At 40.7% G+C, this 26,381-nt stretch overlaps 1 protein-coding gene across 1 annotated transcript in view; it reads right to left on the bottom strand.

The window, feature by feature from the left end:
- The window catches only part of SLC26A4 (solute carrier family 26 (anion exchanger), member 4), a 49,842-nt gene extending 30,272 nt beyond the window's left edge, over positions 1–19,570 (bottom strand). Inside the window, exons 1-7 of the mRNA XM_012650318.1 lie at positions 19,407–19,570; positions 17,787–17,926; positions 10,165–10,275; positions 8,318–8,502; positions 7,563–7,727; positions 1,346–1,498; positions 1,171–1,253 (exon numbers count right to left, since the gene is read on the bottom strand). Of these exons, the coding sequence (XP_012505772.1) occupies positions 1,171–1,253; positions 1,346–1,498; positions 7,563–7,727; positions 8,318–8,502; positions 10,165–10,275; positions 17,787–17,926; positions 19,407–19,570 (1,001 nt within the window). The remainder of the gene's footprint in view (positions 1–1,170; positions 1,254–1,345; positions 1,499–7,562; positions 7,728–8,317; positions 8,503–10,164; positions 10,276–17,786; positions 17,927–19,406) is intronic.
- Between the last annotated feature and the right edge of the window lie 6,811 nt (positions 19,571–26,381).

The following is a 26,381-nucleotide window of genomic DNA, read 5'->3' as shown; positions in this document are numbered from 1 at the left end:
TTAATGCATGAGCTAGGTATAATATTTTGATTAATTGTCTATACAATAAAGGTTACTTTTCAACTCAAGATGGAAAAATCAAAACTTAAAAGACAAAACATTTGGTAAATATATACATCAACATATAAAAAATAATTAAAATATAGATATTTATACCAAAGAAAAGGGTCTCATATGATTCTTTCAAAAAGGTGAGTTTGAGAAACGTTATAATGGATAATATGTAAATTAAGTCCCATGTGGCCAGTTGTCATTTTTCACATATTTTTTGAACAGATACTAGGAGAAACTGTAAGATGAATGGAATGGGAAGGCGGTGTCCCCTGCGGAACAGGCGCTGGGAGCACACTGCCCGAGGGGAGGGCGGCTATTGTGGAACAAAGACCGGTAGGAGGCCCCTCGCAAGTGTTAAGGGAGGGGAAACCAGTACTTACTGACACACAGCAGGTCTAGTCATAAATGCTGTGAGTTAATGTTACAAGTATAATAAACATCTGGGATTCCTTTTAAATTCCATGTGATAACATTACACTGTAGGGCACTTCGTCCACTCTGCATTTATGAGCTATCTCACTGGCGTTTCACAACAGGCTTGAGTTGAGGTTTTAGCTGTTGTCATTACCCTTGTCTTACAGGAGAACCTCCCTGGGACCACAAAACTAGATGGTGACAGAGATGAATGAAGGACCTTGGTTTTTGGTCTTCTAATTCACCAAACTACCAAACATTTATAAAACTCCCTTTGAAGATGCTGTCCATTTTATTTATAGGTACAAATGCTATAATTATTATCTAAGATGAATAAACTAAGCAGAGAATTTAGACTAGATGTCCTTGATTCCTTAAGCAGATCGTTCACATCTATTTATATGATATTGTAATTATGAGTTTAAATTAGGAGTCATGTGTTAACTATATATGTTCGACCCATTTTAAGAAAATGAAGAAAAAAGAGAGAGCACATAGGGGCTGATTTTTAAAAAATGACTTGAACTTTATGTACACATATACTGTTTGATAGCTTGCACAATGGGTATTTCTTCAAGATCACACACAAATAGGACGATCGAAGGAGCATCAGGGAAATGAAGCTTGTAAGAAAAGGTTTCATTTAAATAGGAAGTACTGATTTAATATATCAGTATTGTCTAAGAGGAACACCATACTCACCCCCTTGGGATGGATTTAACAATGCCAGCATTGTAATTTTTTTCCAAGTTGACTCCATACGAAATGGCAGTAGCAATTATTGTCTGAAATAAAACAAAAAGAAGATTTTCTTCAAAACAACTCCACTTGTTTTAACAATTCCTTACTGAATTTTGTAACTACATATTCTACTTACCACAATTACTTCTACAGGAATAGGGATTGGGATTTTGTGTTTAAATCGATCATTTAATTCTTTAACTGCCATGCAGATGACGATGGTGAGTAATCCAGCAATGAAATCAGCAAGATTGGTACTACCAATATTTTGAAAAATCTCAACCAAAGTCTGTAAAAAGAAAATAATTTTAGATACTTCCTGCTACAAGGACACACATACAAAATCATTTCTCGCATGAATCTTCCCACATTAAAAATCATAATATCATCATCAAACAACACCTGAAAGTTTCATGTAAAATCATAATAATGTGTTGGTTACTACAGAGACCATTAAGTACATGCAGTCTCTGCAATGAATAACATACACCAAGTTATTAATAATGATTTACTTGGAGAGGTAAAACTGGGTGATTCCTATATTCTTCTTTTTACTTGTCTGTGTTTTTATAATAAAATTGAAGATATTTTAAAAGAAAAAAATCATTATACACATACTTTTACTTGAAGAGAAACTTTAAAAGTTTATATTTTAAAGTGGTTTTATAGGTACTAATTAAGTGGCCTAATTTTCACCATGTTGATAGGGTATTACTGAGACTAAAGGCTAACAAACTCAAAACTCCTAGTTGTTTGTTTTTGTTTTTGTTTTGGTCACAATTACCCAAAATTTTAGGTAAAGCTCTTCTCTAAACCTAAATGATACAGATGATAACAAAAAATCCCTAAAATACTTCCTGTGTGGATACAGGTGGATTGATCCATTCTTCATGGCAAAGAGAAGCTATTGAATTGAATTGAATATAGGCCAAGTAAAAATTTTTGGAAATAAACATGGTGCTTTATTTATCAAACTTGAACTAAGATAAATGAAAGTAACTCTTCCCAAGTACACAGACAAGCCAGTTCAAGAAAAACTGTTAAGGGTTTTGTTTTGTAAATAGGAGGTTCCTGGGAATCAAGGATGTTTTTCAGGAAATTAGCAAGGAAGAATCCCAGGGAAGAACAATGATGTCTTTGTTATATTAACTTCTGTCCTATTGAAGGCATGATTTGAGAAGGTATCTTTGAGACAACTCTTTGAGACAAGTGATCTCCCAGTGAAGATTGCTTTTCTTTGAATGAGTCCTTTTATAGATATATTTTTATATGAAGATAAAAGAATAGAGCACCTTATAGCTTATAACATGTATTTTACTTATTTTTATGGATAACTGTTCTTAACGTAATTACAACAATCTGGTAACAACTATGTATAATGAACATTAAATAATCTAGGAGTCATTTTGCCAGCAACCTCAACTCTCTGGAACACATTCAAGAGTAAAAGAATAGGGAGAGAAGTTATTGTGCAAGCAAAATCCATTCTACCAAGAACCTGGACTGGAGTTCAGGCATTTAACTAGCAGAAAGTCTCTTGAACTTTCTTCACTCAGAGTAAAAGTTTGCTCTTACTTTAAACCCGATACTAATAAGTTTACTTTGTCTTCTTTCCAGAGTCACTGAAAATTGCTATAGGCGGATACACTGACAGCAATAAGATGAAGCAAGTGACAGCAGGGTGAAAAAGAAAACGAGTAAATTACCACAAACAGATATAATAACAAGAACTTAGGGCATTTAACATAAGAACAAACAGCCCTATCTACTTCAGAGGCTTAAAGGTCATCATTGCTGTTTGGCCCTTTACATAATTCATTTTCTGACAGTGACTCTCATTAATGCATGAGCTAGGTATAATATTTTGATTAATTGTCTATACAATAAAGGTTACTTTTCAACTCAAGATGGAAAAATCAAAACTTAAAAGACAGAACATTTGGAATAAGTATCCCAATCAGAAAAACATTTTCATCTTACAAAAATAATCACTAGTAGATACTCATTTAATCTATGAGAGTCACTTAGACCTTTGAATAAAAAGCACCTCTGGTGTATTAAAAATGTAATATGAGGTTGGGTGTGGTGGCTCACGCCTATAATCCTAGCACTTTGGGAGGCTGAGATGGGAGGATTGCTTGAGGCCCAGAGTTTGAGACCAGTCTGGGCAACATATCTGAACCCAATCCTACAAAAAAAATTAGCCAGGCACAGTGGTGCATGCCTGTAGTCTCAGCTACTTGGGCGGCTGAGGCAGGATCACGTGAGCCCATGCAACTGCAATCTAGCCCAGGCAACAGAGTGAAAACCTGTCTAAAAATAAATAAATAAGGCCTGGCACGATGGCTCATGCCTATTAATCCTAGTATTTTGGGAGGCCAAGGTGGGAGGATTGCTTGAAGTCAGGAGTTTGAGACCAGCCTAAGCAAGAGCAAGACCCTGTCTCTACAAAAACTACAAAAATTAACCAAATGTGGTGGTGCTCGCCTGAGTCCCAGCTACTTGGGAGGCTGAAGCAGGAGAATCCTTTGAGCTCAGCAGTTTCAAGTTGCAGTGAGCAATGATGACGCCACTGCACTCTAGCCTGGGAGACAGAACAAGACCCTATCTCAAATCAATCAATAAAGGTAATATGAGCTGCAAAAATCAAAATCAGTATATATTACAGGATTGCATCAAGCAAGGCATATGAGTATATACGTGAGTTGCCTGCATACATATTGAGTAATCATTCAATGATTCAACTTACAAAAAGTCCTACAACAGAAAGTTCAATCTATGTAGAAATAAAACACCCATATAAACTGAAATCATCAGATTGTACTCAAAGAAATAGAAATGAGACTCTAAGAAAGCACTGAACAGTATTTCTAGTTTAGTTTACTGTTAAAATACTTACTATAATAACATATTTAAAATACAAGTATACATATGATTCTGTATTTTAGCCTAGAATTCTAAACAGTTCAAATTATGATAATGAGCTTTTCAGTAACGGACAATATTTTACTATATTTCCTACCATGTTTGGAGAATTTTAGGACCATTTCATCTAGATAAATTCTTTGTTTTGCCCAGAATTTCCTGGGTGTATGAAGCAATAAGGACAAATCATGCCCAATACTGTGTATGAAAGAATTTATCAGTTAACTTTTAGAGTTGAATTTATTTATCTCCATTAATATAACAAACCCTTCATAATCACCTCTTGCTGTCAGGCATTTCCTGCTATCAGATCTTCTGTGTATATACATATAGATCAACCCTTAAAGTGTTACTTTATTTATTATAATGGCATAAATTTTACATAATAAAATATTAATAGGTTCAAAGTAACAAATCTGATAAAGCTTAGCAGTGGCTTTCAAAACTCTCCCCCTTGTCTATGGAGACAAACCATTCAAAGTGAAAATGGTGGGAAAACAATCAGACAAGTGGACTGTGAGATTCACTTAGATAATTGGGTAGCTACATGGTGGCATCAAGGGTACTACTAATTCTAAATTGTTGCCAACACCCTATTATTCTCCCTTCTCTGTCCTATATTCAGCATCTCTAGCATTTGTGAATTAAAGATTTTTCTTTTGTCCCTAATATTTTCTCCTCCAATTCTTTATATTCATTATTTCCAGTTGTCAGTACTTCTTTAAGGGAGAAGGCAGGACAAACCAAAGTACAACCTTACAGCAAAAGGGATGTTAACGACGTTCCCGGCAAAGTATTTTACAACAACCGTACAGTGCTTCCTGGAAGAATGCACTACTACTCTGCATTTATTGAAGGATTCTTTCATGAATGATTGCAATAGTAATGCCATAAGCAAAATTCTCTGTTGGGGACTGAGTGACTCATTTAACCCTTATGCAATTATTTCCAGACCTGCTGATTCTTTCTTTTCAGAAGAGCGAGTTTTATATTCACCACCACATAGGGATGATTGAAATACCTTCATCCAACGTGGCTGTGAGGAATTTCTTGCAAAACTCTATGACACATGCTAAACTGAAACTTCAAGAAAAATATTCAACAGGAAATAAGTCACATAATGATTGTATTTGGTTTAAAAACTATTTTGACCTTGGTCTAGTGTTTCCTGGTCACTTTTGTTCCTGTCAAAAGTGAAATCATTTGCAGGAAGTTTCTTCTTAAACATAATCCTAGGAGACCAGAAGAACCATTTTCCATGTTCTGTAAAAGGTCCAGCCATGGCCAGGGACCCAGGTCAACCACTAGTCTAGGCCTCCTGCGATCTGTGCAGATGCAGGGCTGTCAACGTTCACACAGGGGGTTAGTCCGCGCAGTAAGGGATGTTTTGGTGGGTTCAAGAGTCAGTGGGTTTATATAGGGAGTGAACAGTGCCTGACACAGGGTGGGTATTCAATAAATGTTGATTGAGTAGATAAACTGAATGAATGAGAATGAAGGAATAAATGGATGAACAGCTAATGGGCAGAGAGTAAAAGAAGGATGTGTCAGCGGCTGCAAAAGTGACAGATCCTGTTGGAATAAGGCAGCCAGAAGGACTCAAAGAGAACTGAGGACTTAGAAGGGAAAAAAAAAAAAAAAACAAGAATGACCAAATGAATGTGGAAGCAAACAATCCTCACAACTCTGAGAGACTGCTACTAGTATTAGCCCCATTCTACAATTGAAGACACTGAGGCTTAGGGAAGTTAAATATTACATGCCAAGGTCACGTGGGTGGTGGAACCAAGAGTCCAAACCAAGTCTGTTAAAGTTCAAAGTCCATAGTCTTAATCACTGTTATTCTGCCTCCTGTATCCATCCTCACTGCTTAGCATAGAACCCGGCCCGCAGTAAGCACTTGGTAATATCTGTTGAATGGATGCAGCAATGTGGGATTATGGCACTGTTATAAAATTGGGCCTATTCCTGACAACCTCACTAATTCTTAGATATGCGTTCTCCTTACATTGTTTTAGAAGCTAATAGATGGGTCATAAAGGGACTTAAACTCCATTCTTAATGTTGGCACATTATTTCTATGTAGTATCATTCCCATCAAGTTAGGATGACATCATGATACTATTATCACCATTTTTCAAGCATCAATAACACGCTTTATATAGAACATATATTTAGATCCAAGAACTTTTTCAAATCAAATTAGTGCGATCTACATCCTCCTTCTGCATCTCTTTTGCATATTGAATCATCTCTGAATCTGATGTTCCTTTTCATCTATAATTGCTGAGACTTTTATATTATGCGTTTTATGGACTCTCTTGGTTAGAAAAGGCCTGAAAGATACATTTCTAATTATTTCATTTTATAAATAAGAAAGAAAAGACACTTTGAAATAATTTCAAAATAACTACTTCTTTGGGGGGAGTGCTTGTTACGTGCCAGCCCCTGAGCCGAGTGCTTCTCATCTATTCTTATTTAACAATTCGGTGAGGTAGTCTTAGTACTAAGGCATGGTGATTTGCTCACATGCCTAGTAGGTAGTAGAATTAGAATCTGAATCCAAGGGGAGGGTGGGAATGGGGCAAAGGATCAAAAACCACCTACTGAGTACAATGTACACTATTTGGGTGATGGCTACAATAAAAGCCCTGACTTCACCACTATACAATTCATTCATGAAACCAAAAAAACCATTCATACCCACTAAATCTATTGAAATAAAAAAAAATGAATCCAGTTTCAACCAGCTCCAAATCTGAAATTGCAGTCACTATCACTACCTGATATGTCCCAGGTCACTTCGCATGTCAGAGGCAAAGCTGAGATTAAACTCAAGTCTACTACCTCCCAGACCAGTCTTTACTTATACCACTTGGTTTTCATTTAAGAGCAGTAGTATTTCAGAAACCATTTTGACCAATTGAGAACAATGATTTGAAAATCTGCCTTCTTTATTTTTCTGAGACAGAGTCTCACTCTGTCACTCAGGCTGGAGTGCAGTGGTGTCACTGTACCTCACTGCAACCTCAAACTCCTGGGCAGATGTGATCCTTCTGCCTCAGCCTCCCAAGTAGCTAGGACTACAGGCATGTGCCACTGTGCCTGGCTAATTTTTTAAATTTTTTGTAGAGATTGGGTCTCACTATGTTGTCCAGACTGGTCTCAAACTCCTGGCCTCAAGCAATACTCCCACCTCCGTCTCCCAAAGCTCTAGGATTACAGACATGAGCTACTGCACCCGACCAAATCTGCCTTCTTCGACGTTACTCCTGATTTAATCCTTCTTCCAGAGAAAAAGCAACAAAGTCCTTTCAATGGCTCCCAAAATACACATAGAGGAACATGGGTTCTCCAGACTTAAGTTAAAGAGAGAGAGTATATTTTTTGATCAGTGACCCTTCCCTGGAGTAAGAAGCAACACTTACATAGATAATGGAGAGAACCCCATTATAATTTTTGGTTGAAACATTGAGGACAATCTTTAGCTGTGAAACCAGCACTTGGAAGGCAGCAGCTGTTGTGAATCCACCAACCAAAGGATCTGCCAAGTACCTCACTATGAATCCAATCTGCAAACCTCCAAATATCAACTAGGGTAAGAAGAAGGAAGGAAAAATTACATGTTTGCCAGAGAGAAGAACCAACTCTCTGGAAATATTAACAAATTAAGCTTAACACCAATTAAAACACTGGTATCCTGCCTACAGCACAAAAATACTTGTAGGATACATCTGAATTTCTCAATTCCCTATCTCTCCCCTCCCCTCCACCACTCTAAAATTTGAAAACATGTAATATAAACCCTGAAGTATTTCTATATAAGTACTAAGAAAAGCAAAAATCATGTAGCTTATTTCTATGACTTTCAGGTCCTGTGGCTCCGCTCACCAGAACACTTTTTTCTCTTTTATGGATTCCGGAACACTTCCCTTCTCTCATCCTCAATTGAGTTACACATATTCTTCTGTGCTTTTTTTCTGTCTCTGACTTTGATGATAAGTGAGCCTTAATAAGTGGAGTCTTGCTGACTATTTTAGCATCTGACCTAAAACAAAAAATAACTTTGGGAGCCAGGAAATTATTTTGTTTTGCTTTTAGGAGAATCTTTAAGGCTATAGGCTTTAAGATTAATTTCAAATAAAAATTACACCAATCTACATTTTACTCGTAAGTCCATTACCTGTATGATTCCAACCAAAAGAGTAAGGGCGCTCGCAATCAACACTCTTGCTGCATCTCTAGCTGCAGAGTCTATCGTGGTAGTATTTAATGCAGTTCCGTTACTGCTCGATACGAGAAAGTTTTCGTCGGGGGCCATGCTCAGAACAACAGATCCCACCATTAAACTGACCACTGGAAAAGGTCCTGGGGAAAAAAGTCTCTAACGATTAATCAGGTATTAATCACAAATGTTCAACATGTCTACATAGGATTAGAAAGATGTGTGAAATAATTAGCTGTGACTAAAAAAATATTGTTCGTTCACAAAAGAAGCTAAAAAGCAGATGTCTCAAGGCAATCGTGATCCAGAAATGGACGAGAGAAACACGTAGGTAGGTGATTGTAATACAGCACTCAGGATGCTTTGTGAGTACATAGGAAGGGCGTCTAATCCACATGTGATGCTCATGTGTTTTGGGTGGAGGCAGAGATGAGAGTTGTCGGTAAAGGTTTCCTGGCATGAAGGAGTTATCATAGGTGAGCAAAAAAATAAAATAAAATCAATCAATCAATCAATAAAAAGGTTTCCTGGCAGAGGTAGCATATAAATAGAGTTCTTACTTGTTCCACTTAATTTTTATTCCATATAATCTCATTAACTTCCTGGAGTGTCCAATGTCTTGATCTCTGTGAACCTGAGTACCACGATCAGTATCACAGAGTCTAAATTAGGATTAAGAAACAGCAAAGGGAGTGTATGGTTTCTGTTTTTCTTTTTGTAAGACAAATTATTTTCATATCAAATGCCAATCTGTAATATTTTATGTTTTAAAAAAACCACTCTTTTCTCCCAGCAATTACTTCATTCACTACTGATATTTTTATCCATAATGATGATGATGATAATCCGATCCTTTGATCGTGGAAAGTTTTAGGTTAGGCAGACTCCAAACCCAAATCCAGTCACCTGGAGTGTCTAAATGTGTAGAATACCAAAGAGAAAAATCAGCTTCCGTGTTCCTCATCTGGTCACACATTTGATACTGATCAATTCTCCAAGGTGAGGAAGTTCTCTCAACCTATCAATAACCTCTTCCTGATCTCCTCCTCCAGACAAGGCAACATGATAGACCCTGGGGAGATACAGCTAAGGACAGGGACATGGGTTGGGGATAAAGTAGATGGTTGTATTTGTTTCAAGAGGATCATCCAGGTAGACGTGTCTAGCCAGCAGATGGATGTAGGAACAAAATTATCTCTAGTATAAATGTCAAAGTCACAAAATAGCATTAAGACATTCATTTACTAGAACATTCTGGCAAAAGAGAATTCAAATTTTAGGAATGGCAGGAAAACTTATTATAAGCCATACAAAGAAGGAAAGCCAAGCTTAGCTTCTAAATTGTTTTGGCAAGATTTTGCCAGTCTCCTGATATAAGTAACTTAAAATAAGTATGTTCTTTAATGAAATAATGAATATGTATTTGATGAACATAATTTAGTACATGCTAAGTTAATTGAGTAAAATGGTTGGTTCAAAAACCTTGTGAGATTTTCTTCCCTGTCATTCTATATTTTGGAAGAGAACCTTTTTTATATATGGAGTCAAATTTATTACATTTTAAAAAATCAAAGCATGCTAAACTTTGAAGTTAAGCTATAATTTTCAGTCTTTTGATTTGCTCCTCTTCATAAAAAAGTTATGTAGAAAGCTAACTAACATCATTGAACAGAAAAAGTAGGCAAAGCATTGACACCCTATTTCCCTGAAAAACTTTAACAAAGATATAGAAACATAATGCACATAATGTAGCCAAAACGCTTAAAACATGAACAAATACAATCATAAGATATGCTTATAATTACCAACTGAGATATGTCTTGATGTTCCAAAGATAAAGTATGTCAGGATAGGGAAAAAAGCAGAGTAGAGACCATATCCAACAGGAACTGCAGCTAGTAAAGCATACGCCATCCCTGAAAGTACATCCAAAATGATTAAATTCACAAACAAAAGTTATGATATACAGAAGGTCCCCAACTTAAGAGGGTACAACTTATGATTTTTTACTTTATGGTGGTGCAAAGCAATATGTATTCAATAGAAACTGTATTTTAAGTACTCATACAACCACTATGTTTTTCACTTTCAGTATAGTATTCAATAAATTACATGAGATATTCAACACTTTATTATAAAATAAGCTTTGTGTTAGATGATTTTGCCCAACTGTAACCTAATATAAATGTTCTGAGGACATTTAAGGTAGGCTAGGCTAAGCTGTGTTTGGTAGGTTAGGTGTATTAAATGTATTAAATATTAAGATATTTTTAATTTCTAATGGGTTTATTGGGATGTAACCTCATATTAAGTAGAGGAGTAGCTGTCTTTCTACTGCAACAACCTTTTCACAGATATTCTCAATTTACAGCTTCGACACATCAGCCTGTCCTGAGTTGTCTCCTCATTTTGCACATAGGCTGTGACTATACTAGTATGCAGAACAGCATGCGCATCAGTTGGGATAAATGATTGCATCTACAGGCATCACCTGCTCAAATCAATCAACTCAAGTGATCAGTAGTTCAATCATCCACTGATCAGATCAGTGGGGAAAAACAATCAAGTCAGTCATTGATTAGAAACTCAGTCAATTCAGTCCAAAGGCTCAGACCCTTTTTGCATGCAAACAGTTTTATTTGAGTTCAGTGTTCCTCTGAGTTCTGAGGGACACAGTCAGTGTTGTACTACTCTTTCTCCTTTCTTGTTGTGGAAGAAAAGTTAGATCCAAAGAAAGAAAAAAATATGGCAATTATATACAGCAGCAGGTAAGACAACGCTACCATGGTTAAGGTGGTCAGTTCCTCCACCAGGCTATGCCATCAGACTCAAAGTCCACGAGTGTCTGGCTATGGATGGAGAAGTCAACATTTCAGTATACATGGGGGTTGGAAGAGGATAATGACACATTTTTTTCCTTCATTAAATACTTAGGTGGTCAGCATATCTTACTCCATTTTACCTGCCCACCTTTCACTCACAGCGAAAGAAAATCAAGCCCTTTGACCTTTGAGCCATTAATAAAGGATTACATTTATAATAGTTTTTAAAAAGTGGCAACAACCTAAATATCCTGGCCCATGGGGAGTCAATATTATTTATTAGATGAGTGTCCCAAAACAGGGAAGTAGTTAACTAAATTATGGTTCATACATTTTAATTTCATGGAATGAAATTGATGTAATGCATAGAAGTACATTTATTAACATCAAGAGATGAGAAGTAAAAGGAAAAAAAATGAGAAAAATCAAGATACAAAACTGATAAGTATGCGTGTCCCACTTTTGTAAAAGTAAGCATGTATGTTGTATGCATAAAAAATCTGGAGAGGCCGGCGCGGTGGCTCACGCCTGTAATCCTAGCTCTCTGGGAGGCCGAGGCGGGCGGATTGTTTGAGCTCAGGAGTTTGAGACCAGCCTGAGCAAGAGCGAGACCCCGTCTCTACTAAAAAAAATAGAAAGAAATTATCTGGACAACTAAAAATATATAGAAAAAAAAATTAGCCGGGCATTGTGGCGCATGCCTGTAGTCCCAGCTACTCGGGAGGCTGAGGCAGAAGGATCGCTTGAGCCCAGGAGTCTGAGGTTGCTGTGAGCTAGGCTGACGCCACGGCACTCACTCTAGCCAGGGCAACAGAGTGAGACTCTGTCTCAAAAAAAAAAAAAAAAAAAATCTTGAGAGATTTTTAGTATAATATGAAGTAATTCAAATATGCCAAAAAGACAATGAATAACATAATAAACACCTACGTATCCATCATCTAGCTTAAGAAGTAAATTATTGTTGGTGCAGTTGAAACTCTTTTATACTCTTCCTCAATCACATTCTCTTTTTTCCCTCCAGCCTCCGAAGGCAACCACTATCCTGAATTTGGTGGTTATTATTTCCAGATATTTCATTATATTTTAATATATGTGTGTGTGTCTACAAGGATATTTACTAAAATATTAATGGGTTATCTATATGGTAGGATCACAGGAGACTTCTAGTTTATGGAGGAGGTATTTTTTCATGTTCCTTGTATGTATTTTCTAACTTTCTACAATGAGCATTCATTCATTCATTCATCCCTTCAACAACTATTGATTCTGCACCTACCATGTGCCAGGCACTGTTACAACAAAGTCTCCATCCTTGTAGAATCTGCATTCTAGAAAAATGTGTATTACTAGTGCAATTGTCTTAATATATAAATTGCTTCTCAAACTTCCATTTCTTTGACTTGGGCGCTGCCGTTCTTAATAGCCTGGAAAACGGAGACTTTTCAGTTTTCGTATAGAGTGTCCTATTTAGGGACAACAGCTCTCAAATATGCTGTAATCATCTTTATTATAAAGGAAATTGGTATGATTTGAAAATTATACAATTTCTAAAGAAACCTAAACCATTTATTTAAATTATGAAATCTCCGTGTTGGTGCCCATGCTGTCTAGGATGGTGGCATATAGTGATAGAGCAAGTGCTAATAAACGCTTGAAAACATCCAAAGGCAAAGCCTTCCACCATGTGAGGACACAGTAAGGAGATGGGCCCTCACCAGAAACTGAATCTGCAGGCGCCTTCACGTTGGAGAAATAAATTTCTGTTATTTTAAATAAATGAATAAGTAAATAAACAAACAAATAAATGTATGTCAAAAATAGAAGTGGACAGCAGACTCCTCATAGCTGCAAATCAAGATAGTACTACAAGGGTGCATCAATCTTTCACTGCCTAATGGGAATTTTTTTAATTGCAAAAATCAGAAAGATCCCATAATCCTTAGCAACTCCCTGGCTTCTCAGTACCTTGAGCCTGTTTTCTCTGAGGAGTTCTTCCACCACTCCCCAGCTTCCCAGCCGACAGTTATACCATGGACCTTGTCATCACTGGAAACTGCATCACCGCCTCTGAAATCTCAATTTTGAGCATCCCTCTCTCCAGCTACAGCCTCCAAGCCTTCCAGCTCACCAACTCCAGAACCCTCATTTGCAACATTTCTTTGTCTCCAGGTGGCTTCTAATCCATTAACTGGTCCACTTTCTCGCTATCCTTGGCACCCTCCTATCTTCATTTCCATCTTTGCCCTGCCCAGATTCCAAGGAATTCTGCAAATACTTTTCACTCCTTTGCGTCACTTTCTCCTTCCTTTTCTTGTCCAGTAAAACCCCAATCTGGCTGAACCTGAACGCCTACCTTTTCCATGACAGCCTCCGAGCAGCTGGATAAACAGGGCTGGAGGCATCCACGCCTCGGCTGACCAGTTTCACGAGAAATGTGTGATCACTAGTCCCAGATAGGCACTCAGCGCTGCCTGGCAGTCCAATGACATCTCAGAAAGGTGCTTTTTCTCTCTGTCAGACAACTACTCAACACTTCCCTACCTACCTCACACTGCCCAACCCCTTCTTCCAAAGTTAACAAACGTATCTTACACTTAATCAAAAACACAGAATCCATAAGAGATGCTCCCAAGTTGCTTTTTAGCAAATTGCCAAACCTCTCTGCATCTGCACTATTTGGACTGTCATTCTTCCTTTGAAAATGGAAGAAATAACCCTCCTGCCTTTAAGGAGTAATCCTTACTTCTCTTCTCAAACTCATCCACACTTGCCCCTTTCACTACTTTTCTTCTAGTTGATTCTCCTCTACTTCTTGGACCACAACATCTCTTTATTTCTACAGGGTCATCCCTACCAGTTCACAAATACATTCTAGTATCTCCCATATTAAAAGAAAAACAGGGCCAGGTGCAGTGGCTCATGCCTGTAATCCCAACATTTTGGGAGGCCAAGGCAGGAGGATCGCTTGAGGCCAGGAGTTCAAGACCAGCTTGGGCAACATAGCGAAACCCAGTCTCCAGATATGCAAGAGCTGGGCCTGGTGGCGAGAGCCTATAGCTCCAGCTACTCAGGAGGCCAAGGTGGAAAGATTGCTTGAGCCCAGAAGTTAGAGGTTGCAGTGAGCTATGATGACACCACTGCACTCCAGCCCAGGCAACAGAGCAAGACACGGTCTCAAGAAAAACAAACCCTTCCTTTACGCCATCAGTATCTCTTATCTCCCTCCAATTCATGGCGAAACTTCTTAAAAACAGTCTGTAATACTTCACCATATGCCACCCTTCAGGAATATTCAACACTATCTGTCCTTCTATCCATTGTTTAAAAAAAAAAAAAAACTCTCTTGGCTTCTGAGCCCACATTCCTTTGATTGTTCTTTTTCTTTAACTTGCTGGGCTCATCTTTCTGAGGCTCTTTGTTGCCCCTGTCCTCATCTTCTTAACCCCTAAGTACTCCAGCCAGCCCCCTTCTCTTCCCCATCTGGCTTTTTCCTGGGTAATCACAGGCATTCCCACTCTTTTAAATACCACCTCTAAAGTGATGCTTTCCTGATTTTTATGTCTAGCCCAGACCTCTCCTCTGAATTTCACACTTGCAGTAGCTCCAACTTCTCCATTTGGCATCTTAGCTATCTCACATGCATCTCAAACTTAGCATGTCCAAAAGGAAACTTGATTTTCCATCCCAGACCTGCTCCTCGGCCAATCTTTGCCATTTCAATAAATGATGTAACTATCTACCCAGTTGCTCAAGCCAACAGCCTTGAAGCATCTGTGATTTTCATCCACACTCATCAGTACATATCAGTGATTCTTGCTGCAAAAATATTTTTCGGATCTTACAGCTCTCTCCATATCCTGCCTGATCTGGTTCAAGCTGACACACCTGTCCTCCCTCCAATTCACAGCGATATCCCCACAGGGCTAGGAATAGGGTGAGGCAAGTGAGGGGCCTAGGGCATAAGATTGAAAGAGGACATGCCCTGAGAGTGAGCATGTCCCTTCCCTCATCCTAACCTCCCCCCAACCCCCACCACCCCACCCCTCCCTGACTAACCTTATCTCATTGTTTACCCACCCTCCCCCACCACACTCACCCACACTAGAATTCTTCTTGTTCTTCCTCAAAATTACTGAACTCCAGTTGGCCTTAGGGCCTTAGCACCTTGATCTAGTACACTTTTCTTTCTGCTTGTCACAGGGTTGCCTCCTTGTCATCCTCTGGTCTCTAACTAAATTTTACCTCCTCAGCAAGGTCTCCTTGACCTTTGTATCTAAAATAGACCTCCCTTCCCAAATTAATCCCTATTACAGCACGTTTAATCCACCACAATGAAGATCACATTCTATAATTATTTTTCAGTTTATCTACTTATTTAATTCCCAACTCTATCTCTCAAAATGAGCACCATGAGGTCAGGACCTGTGCCTGTTCGTATGCCACTGAATCCCTATGGCTGGGCACTTGGCATGCAGAATTAGTCTGTAAGTATTAAGCAAATGAATGCTAAATGAATGTATGAATGAGCCAGATTAACCTCCCAGAAATTTTGCTCACAAAGATAACTTTATAGAGATAATGTTTCTGGAAAAACATATTACCCATAAAGTAAGGAACTACACAGTATATAAATTAAGACTGTGGGAATTAGACTCCAGGACCAAATCTCAGCTTAACCACTTACCAGCTTTATGACCTTGGGCAAGATTTACTAGATTGCTCATCTATTGAAAAGGAGATAATAGTAGTACCTACCTAGCAGGGTTGTTGTGAGGATTAAATGAGGTAACTAGCCAAAGCCCTTGGTAGAGTGTCCAATACTTATTAAACAAAATTAATTCTTATATAAGATACTCATCTATGAAAACTGGGGAGACATGGAACGTGAAAACTATTTTTCCTATATAAAGATGATTCATTATCAGGAATGCAAATCAGTCCTCTTCACTAAATACGCCACCTATTCTGTGCCAGTCTCTGTGCTAGACACCTGCGAAACAAACATAAATTATACATGGTTCCGGTCCCCTGGAGTCACAGGGTGTTGCCACATCACAGCCATTATAGCCCACTGTGTAGAACACTTGGTGTTGCTTAACCTATGAACTGCACAACCCATCCCTCCTGCTCTCTCTCCTCTCTCCACCCTTGCCCCTCAAACCACCTTCGTGATTGAAAACATGCTTGACCAGGCTAAGGCTCCTCACTGGGGCCATAGGACAGCTTTCTGCTCTCTGGGAATCTACCTGGCCTGCTCTGAGTAATCATGAGAGCTCCACAGCCAAACTTCAGCTCACACTATTGCTCAACATTTATTACTAACTTCTGAAATAGTCTATTTTCAAGCCATCCCCACTCCACTCTACTTCCCATCACTTGGCAAATCCAGTCTTAGCCTTCAGGGAAACTCAGCTTTGACAACTCAACTTCCAGGAAGCCATTCCCGATCCGCCAAGACTGGGTTGAGTGTGCTCCATTTGCATTCCCTTAGCGGGCAACCCTGCTACAGCCCTTATCGCACTGAATTGTTATCTTCTATCTCTCCATTGGACTATGAGCGCCTTGCAAGCAGGTGGTGCGTCTTATTCATGTCAGCATGCCTAGTGCATGGCATACACGAGGTGCTCCATAAAATTATAATAAATAAGCGAGATTTCTGTTTTCATGGTTCAGGGCCTTTGGGGAATTGGGCCAAATGGTGAGGGGGGCAGAAACAAGATAATGGGAATGAGGCACACAGAAAAATGCCCATACAGCTATGCACCAACAATGCAACAAATTTCTAAAATGCTTATGGAAATATTATGGGAGAAAGCCTGTTTCAAAAAAAAAAGAAAACCACCTATGATGGGAAATTTTCCCAAAGATTAAAATAAGAGGATGGATTTTAAAAAAAGAGTAGAGCAGAAAAAACACTCATGTATATAGTCTAGGCTAAGATACTTCCTTTGCTTTCCCTTAAGCCAGTTTCAAACTACAGGTCAAGACCCATGTGTGGGTTATAAAATAATTTAGTGGGCTGCAATCAACATTTTTTAAAAATAAGAATAGAACAGAATTTAAAAATCAGAGTGTATCACTCGTAGTGAGGATAAATATTTTACAAAACTTTATTATTTATTTATTTTGAGACAGGGTCTCCCTCTGTCATCCAGGCTGGAGTGCAGTGGCCTCATCACAGCTCACTGCAACCTGTAACTCCTGACCTCATGCGATCCTCCTGCCTCAGCCTCCCAGAGTGCTAGGATTACAGGCGTGAGCCACCGCGCCCGGCCAAAACTTTAGATATGTGTGTACAGATCATGATGTGACAAATATTTCATACTGTGAGTTGTGGTCAATTAAAATTGGGAAGCCACTGCTTAGTATATGCCTGTAAGTTGGAGCCATGCAGCCAGGAGCAACAGAGTTTCCTAGGAAGAGAACCCTAGGGAAGAGGAGAAAAGAGGTGAATTTCTCTACTGAAGGGCTCTAGAGGAAAGATGAAGGCCTTGAAAGGTGAACAAGGATCTGGTACAGACCCATGGTAGCTGAGGACAAGTTTTGAACTGCTGCTGGAGACCGTAACTCTCAATCACTTCGAAGCCAATCCACCAACATCTTACCTTGTAGCGTACCCACTAGTCCAGTACTAACTCCTGAAATGATGTCACTGAGCAGCCACTCCTTGACTTGGTATTTGGGGAGCCATTCCAAAATGGGCATGAGAGTCTTCAGCAGGCCAAAGGCTTTCTTTCTTGAACAACTGTCAAAAAGCAAGTGGAATGTGGGTTTCCAATTCAATCTCAGTCATAACCAATTGCAAATCACAAAATGATGAAATGAACTCTGCTGATATTTATAACTATTTAGAAATAGAATAAGAATTTCATGCAAAATACTAACACTGAAGTGCTTACCATGCTTTTGCCAAGAATAACACCTATTGTTTTAAATGTACTATACTAGAAAACAGGATTAATTTTCCCCACCACTCCCTCCTTTCTTATCTTCTGAGAAAATATCCCTACACAGGAACCCATTTTCCTGTCCAGCCAGGGACTGATTAATGTGGAGTCTCTAAATGGAGATTAATTTTCAGACTTCTAAGCCAGGCGCCTTCTTCTTATTGTTATTATTTCCTTTCGAGAAAAACAAACACACTCTGTATATTTTGGCAGCACAAGCTTGGAGTCAGTTTTTACAAACATCTTAACATGAATGTATACTCTGTACCTTCCTACTTAGTATTTTTAAAATTCAGCAACATATAGATAAAAGAAAAAAATCAAAAGTAGGTAGATATTATTTGACTGCTGATTTCGATAAATTGTTTTTTAACACTATGACATTTATAAGAAGTTTTAACTACTCAATTTTTGATATTAAGGGATTATTTTTAGGTGTGATAATGGAATGTGGTTATATTTTCTAAACGAGTCTTTAAAAGTACTACTAAAATATATAAAGACAAAAAAGATACACAATACGGGATTTGCTTCGAAGCAATACTGGAGGGAGGCAAGTGAGCGGTGACAGACGAAGGAAGATTAATTTGAGTTGATTATCGTTGAAGCCTGGTGATGAGTAAAATCATGCAACCAGGATTCTTTATACTACTATGTCTACTTTTGTATATATTAATATTTAAAATGTTCTATAATAAAAGGTTTTAAAAAAGAAAATCTGGCAATTAGTTAACTGCTAAGTTTACGGTTGTGATACCCACTTATGGATGGCATATCTGGGTTTAGAGACTGACGGTGTTTCTCCCCACACTGCCTCCTGGTGAAGTACTCGGAGCACACGCGCACTCCGGCAGTCTAGCTTTCCTTCGGGGTCCCTAACTGAATGTCTCCCGCCTGCAAAGGACTCCTGCTCAGGGTACCCATCACGTCCTTTAAACTATCCCCTCTTCCCCCTTTCCACGGTCGGGCCCACACAAGCAGGCGGCAGGGACCGCCTGCACTCCAGGGTGCACTCCAGGTTTCCTCAACAGAGGGAAAAGAGAGATGGGGCTCTCGGAACCCCGTCTCCCAAAGGTGAGTTGCGTTTCGGGCTGGAGACCATGGAGCCACCCCCCGACCAGGAAGGGCAGCATTGAGGACGGAGACCCAGAGTCCGGCCTCTGGGAGAAGCAGCCGGCGCCCCGGGCCGGCCGCCCGCACCCGCCGCTCGGCCGCAGGGCACATCCTCCCGCCCGGCGCCCCGGCCCCGCCGCCGCACCATCCCCGCGCGGCCGCTACCTGCAGCCCTGGCTCAGGCTCTCCCGCAGCGTCTTGCGCTCCTGCAGGCGCCGCTCGTGCCTTTGCTGGAAGGCGAGTTCGCTGTAGACCGGCCGCGACACCACGTAGCTGTAGCTGTACTCGGGGAGCTGCGGCGGCTCGGGTCTGCCTCCCGGCGCTGCCATGACCTGCGAGCCGCGGGACAGCAAGGACGAAGGAGACGCAGCGAGCGAGGACAAGCGCGGGTGAAGAGCGGGGAGCAGAAAGAGGGAACCACCTGTTAGCTGCCTCCCGGCCCCACCAGTCGCAGTCCACCCCGGCGAGCCCGGTCCGCGTCCTGCAGCCCCCGGCGTTCGCGTCTCGCCGCCCCACGGCGCACCCGGCCAGCCTGCAGGGGGGCACCTGAGCACCGTCGAGTCCCAGGGCCTGCACCTGCTGCCCGGGGCTCCCCCACTTCGAAGGGAGTGAGCTTCGCTTTGGGGGCTTCCAGAGCCCGACCCAGGCCCCTCCCGCGAGCTGCTAGGGCGCTGTCCGCGTCCTGAAATCTCCCCCAAACCAGGGCTGGGGCAGGGGCCGGGGCGCGTGCGAGGCGGGAAGGGGACACTGTGAGCGTCCCTCCCTTCCCACGCCCGACCTAGGACGCAGCTTCAGGCGTGCACAGGGAGAGAAGCCCAGGCCCCGGGCCCGGCGTGGGACCCTCAGGGCGTGCTCCCCAGGCCCGAGGCTGCGTGCGCTGCGGGCGAATTCCGGCGGCGGTCGCAGCTCTCCCGGAGGCAGAACTTTCCCCGGGTGGAGCAAGTCTCTTCCCCCGTCCTGTTTTCCTACTCTTCTCCTTGCTATCAGCGTCTCGTAAAGAAGGCTCTTCTGGCCCCGGCCCGCGCGCTCCGTGCCCCCTCACTAGTCGCATCCTCAGCCACCGGCGGCTCCGGGACGACACCGCGGGCCCGGGCTGAACTCACCTGCTCTCCTGCTCTGCTCGCGCCCGGCCCTGAATGCCCCGCGGACCGCGGTCCGCTGCCTTTATAGCGCTCGCGCTCGGCAGTGGGACGTTTTATTTACGGAGCAATAGAGACACCGTGGTCGAAAGGAAGGACACACAGGCTGCGGTCTTTCCCTACCGATCCTATCGGGAAAGAAATCCTACCCCTCCCGCATTCCTCCCCTTTCCCGACCAGGGAAGGCTGAGAATCTCACTGGCTGTCACGCAGGGGCCACCCAGATCCTCACTCACCCCCCAATTACTAATGCGGGCTACGAGGCCAGGGACCGGTCGGCCCCGGGACTAGTTAGTGGAGAGCAGAGCCCCGCGTAGAGGAAAAGGTCATTGATCACTGGGAGCGCCGACCTTGACTCCCAGGTTGAGAATCAGGGAACTGCACATTCTGGCACAGGTGGGGAGGAGAGGAGCGGTGCCAGTTTTCTACATTAATAAGCCTTTGGGTTTCTAGAAAGTCTTTTAGGAGTAGTACGTGGGTGGAAGCTGTAGAGAGCTTATCATTTACTTATAAATTTTAGATACACAGCCTTTTCGATACATACACATTTCTCTCTGTGGGTGCTATATTTCACAATCAAAATCAGTGGCCAGGTGGCCCCTATCTTGCCTGACTCTTTGGTTTTTCTTTCTTCCCGTTCATCTGGACAATGTGGGAAGGGATAAACTGAACTCGACTGGAGTGGAGACTGGATGACAGTGAGGGGGAGCTGAATCTATCTGACCTCACCCGTGTTTTGTCTTATGTTGGGCTACTTTTTGATAAAACTGACTAACGCATGGTTAAGATGAAGGGCAGAAGAAAGGGTTTGGTAAGCCAGACCATTCTCACCTGATTATCAGTGTTTGAAAGTAAATACAGAAGAGGCTCCAAAATATTAGTTACCCACCTACCTGGAAAATACAGACCACGACAATTCTACAAGCCCCAAGACACACAACTTCTCTTAGGAGAACCCTAGAGTAAATCCCCTGAAATTGTACTCAATATGGTGGGGGAGTGTGTGTTTTTCAGAGAAATGAATAAGTAAACAGCTTTCAACAGATCTTCAAAGGCTTCCTTGACCCAGTGGGGTTAAGAACCATTGAAGAAGCAACCTAAAAGGAAAATCCATGCTATGAACTTTAGAGTTTTTATCCACCTGCAGAGGAGAGGAAAGGAATCTCTTGTGTATGCTTAGTTTATGTATACCAGTAGTTCTTAACTAAGGGCTGTTTTGTCCCTACAGGGCAATGGCTGTAGACTATTTTGGTTATCACGACTGCAGTGATGCTATCGGAATCTAGTGAGTAGAGAGGCCAGGGATGCTGCTAAATATCATACAATGGAGTTTGCCATCCCTCTAAGGTTTTACTGGAGATTTAACATGTACATTTATTAATAAATTGCTACATGTATTAAAAATATGCATCTCTCTACATCGATATGTATATGTGTGTGTGCATCTCTAATAAGTAGTACATTGTTGGGTCTATAACTCAACACCACTAAAATAGAGGCAAATATTGGTTTTAAAGTAGATTCTGAATGTACCCACTCTCTACACTCTCGCATATACCTTCAAGGTCCAGTTAAAACATTATCTCTTCCATGAACATTCTTTAATGCTCTCAGAATTAATCCAGTCCCTTTTCTGGATTCTCTTGACACCTTATCTGATCCTCCCTTTAGGTGCCTCTCAGTATCTACCTTAGTATCATAATTTTATTTACATACAAGTCTTATCTCTCTCACTAGACAAAAACTTCTTGAGGGCAAGCACTATGTCTCCTTCCAACCACTATTACCTTCTATCATGCCTTCTGAACAGAGTTATCTATAGCCCAAACCTACTCTTTTTTTTTAATTAAAAATCACTTTCCATGCTGGTCTACAACTTTTTTTTTTAATTAAAATTATGTTATGGATATCTTTGCAGGTGAGTACATGTGGATGTTTCTTAACCTGTCTAGGATGCCAAAATATGAACTCATATACATAGCTCCACAGTAACTCACCTAGATGACTCACAATTCTTCTTTTTTTTTCTTTTTAAGAGACAGGATCTCACTCTGTTGTCCAGGCTGGAGTGCAGTGGCACAATTGTAGCTCACTGCAGCCTCCAACTCCTGGGCTCAAGGGATCTTCCTGCCTCAGCCTCTGAGTAGCTGGGACTATAGGTATCACCATGCCCAGCTATTTTGAAAAAAAATTTTTGTAGAGACAGGGTCCCTACAGAATACCTTGATAAATTGTGACAATGTAATAGGTCATGGATAAGTGCTTGTTAAATTATTGATCAATTGATAGATTAATGATGGGATTTGAGAAATCATTGGGTAGGAATGAGGCTAATTTCAAAAGATGAGAATTTATCCTTAAAAAACAATGAAAAAAAGGATTCTTTGTAAACCTTACGTGGCCATCCATTCAATTTAAAATAACTTATAGTGTCAATAAAAATATAATTTTATAAATTTCTCAGACAGTAGAGGCATTCCTGCATTCTTTAATATGAATCCAAACTTGATATGTGGTTTAGTGAATTTGTCTCTCGCTAACACAAAATAATGGCATAGGATTTTTAAAATTTTTGTTTTAATGCAATTTCTTTCATTTTCTTTCTTTTTTTTGTTTTAGGGAGGGGGTCTCATTATGTTGCCCCCAGGCTGGAGTGCAGATTGGTATTCACAGGGACAATCTACAGCTTCCAATTCCTGACTTCAAAGGATCCTCCCACTTTAGCTCTCCAAGAAGCTGGGGCTACAGGTCCCTGCCACTACGCCTGGCCAATAATGGCATAGTTTTCTAAGCAAAGAATAATTTGAGAACTCTTCCAAGTTTCTTATTATTTAAGTATATTTCACTTTTAAAATTATACTCGTATGTCTTTTATTTTATTTATTTATTTATTTATTTATTTTTATATGAGGAGGGAGTGAAGAGGAGAGTTCTATTTCTTTTTTTTCCTCTTTTTTTTTTGGGACAGAGTCTCACTCTGTCCCCTGGGTAGAGTGCAGTGGCATCAGCCTAGCTCACAGCAACCTCCAACTCCTGGGCTCAAGCGATCCTCATGATGCCCAGCTAATTTTTCCATTTTTAGTAGAGACAGTCTCACTCTTGCTCAGGCTGGTCTTGAACTCCTGAACTCAAGCGATCCTCCTGCCTTGGCCTCCCAGAGTGCTAGGATTACAGGCACGAACCACTGTGCTTGGCCTATCCTCGTATACCTTATCTCATGAATTCTGTGCTTTGTTAATGGAAGGAGAAAAGGGAAATTTGAGGGTTGTTTCAAGTAAGTACTGATGTACCATGTTATAATGCATCAGATGTTTGAGTATTCCGTTCATTCATTTAATCATTCATTGATTCATTTATTCACTCAATGACTATTTATTGTGCCCCCTACTTGTGTCAACACTATCTTCAAGTGTTGCAGATATAGCAGTGAAGAAGTCTGAAAAAGTTCCTGCCCTCAAAGGACCTATATTCTAGTGGGGGACAGTGACTATCAGCAAACGAATAAATCAGATAATATTCTGTTATGGTAAAACGTTATGGGAGAAATAGAACAGTGTCTTGTAGAGTTATCGATGGGAGCAATGCACAGCAGGGGGAAAGAGAGGACTACTTTAGAGGGGGTGATCAGGGAAGGCTTTTCTTTTACTGAGGAGGTGACATTTGAAGAGAGTGCTGAAGGATGAGGAGACAGCCTTCCTGGAAGAGGGAACAGCAAACGCAAAAACTCTGAGTCAGGAAAGAGCTTGATGTGCTTGAAAAACAAAAGGAAGGCCAGTGTAACTGAAATCCACATACATCAGACCTGGGAACAGCAAACTGGAAGGCTTCGGGATGTATGTGGCAATTAAAACCAGGCATTTAGAGGAAGAGCAAGTAGACAGCTGAAAGCCAGCACCAAGCCGTTGGGTATTCTAACATTTAGAACTCATTTATAGGCGTTTGATGAGGGGCCTTTTCTCCTCTTCTTGTAAAATGCAGAGAATCCTTGGATTCAGGTGGTGAGGAAGAAAAAAAAAATCTCTACAATACTTTGAACTTCTTGTGCATTTCTTGGAGAAATGTACTCCAAATAAACTGTTTTTTGGTGCCTACATCTTTTAATGACACATGTAAAGGGAACAAAGTCTTTTTCTAATTTATTTTTATCTGTTTATTTTTATTTTTTTATTTTTTCATTGCCTGAATGTTTGGAAGAAAAAAAGCTTAATATATAAAGTTTATTCAATTGTTTCTCATTATTGCATGTGTAATTAATAACTTTAGTTTTTTGGTAATGGTGGCACCTTATGCTTAGTAAGTTCTCCTTAAAAGTAGTCAAGGACTCATGTAGAACTCAGCAGAAACTAATCTAGGCAATCGCATTAACTACTTCTGGTGGAACACAATAGCATATCTGAGAAAGTTTATCTTTCTTTTTTGGGGGGATACTGGCTGACAGCTACTTTACTTTATAAAGAATGCTTTTCAAATATGTTCATACCCTCTTAATGAACTATAAATTAATAACAACACATCCCTAGAATCTACTGTTTAATTCTTCATTTAAAATGGATCTTAAATGTCAACAGAGAGAAAGCCTGAAAAGGGCACACATAGGGACAGATGAATGCGACAGGCACTGGAAGAATGAGGGAAGGAAGAGGCTGAAGAAAGCTGAGGAGAAAGAAGCAGAGGACTGGGAATGCGGCGGAGACCAGGAGGCAGGCGCGTGGCAGTATTTGCACCATGTTGCCTGGTGTGGTCTGACTTGAAAGTCAACTTGAAAAGGAAACTGCTTTTGAGCATAAGTATTACCTTGAAGTAGGTATTGTTATTCCCATTTTACAGATGAGGAAATATACACAGAAAGGCTTAATTATTTGTCCAAGGTCACACAGCTTGGTCAAGCTGGAATATGAACCTAAGCAGTATGACGCCAAAGCCCGCTCTCTTAACTACTGCAAAACTCTGCAGGGTTTTAGCAACATCAGCTCACCTCACCGCTATCTCACAGAAGTTCCAGCCCTATCTTATTGTCCCATCTCAGGCTTCATGGTCCCTCCAGTAAATTTCAGCTTTAATTCCCATCTTTGGATGTAATATTTAAAAGTATGGTAGACACAGACAATGGGATACTAATAAAGCAGACCAATATATATGTACGTGGAAAGAATCCCAAACTGTATTGAGATGAAAAAAAGGCAACGTACAAAGGTATGTATGGTATGCTCACATTTGTACAAATGAAGGGAATATATATTTGTATATTATATGACTCAGAGTTTGAGCAGGAAAGAGACGGCACACTCAGATGGAGTCAATGAAGGAGCTGTTCACAAAAATGTGGGCAGAGTCAAGGAAAACCCAAAAGGCACGGCGAAGTACTTCAGGGCCAGCTGAAGGGAGTTGTCAGCTGTCAGATGTCAACAGTTATAAAAGTAGAAGGGCTGTCAGCAACTCTAGCCTGAGGAGGTGGGAGGAAGGAGCTGTTATCAGAATCCATGGAGATTTTGGAGAGGGTTGCCCAACAGCAGCTGTGGCCTTCAGTAGAAGAATGGAACCATAGCTAATTCCAAGCTCAACAAGGAAGGAGCCGGGGGAATAAATACCCTAACTTCCCCCCTCCCTGCCTCTGATCTCAGCCTGATGCTTTCCCTGCTCCTCCATTCCTCCATTGCTCAACTCCTACTGGAAGAAGTGACAGCTAAGGAGCCTGTTGACATTGACGGTAAGGTCAGCCTCCTGGGCATAGAGCAAGAAAGGCAGTGAGAGGATAGGGAGAGGTGAATAGCGCATATGCATATCCCTATAATACCAGAAACAAAGGTCAAGGTGTCAGATGTGCGGCAGGCCCTCTCAGCCAATAGAGCAAAAAAATATGTGTGTATATTAACTAATGTATCTATATATAACCACATACATCTCCATTAAGTTTTTTTTTTTTTGAGACAGAGTCTCACTCTTTTGCCCGGGCTAGAGTGAATGCCGTGGCATCAGCCTAGCTCACAGCAACCTCAAACTC

This window comes from Propithecus coquereli, unplaced genomic scaffold, assembly GCF_000956105.1.
Source record: "Propithecus coquereli isolate 6110/MARCELLA unplaced genomic scaffold, Pcoq_1.0 Scaffold32, whole genome shotgun sequence".
Taxonomy (NCBI): domain Eukaryota; kingdom Metazoa; phylum Chordata; class Mammalia; order Primates; family Indriidae; genus Propithecus; species Propithecus coquereli.
Note: the sequence above shows the minus strand (reverse complement) of the source record. Positions and strands in the feature narration are given on the sequence as shown.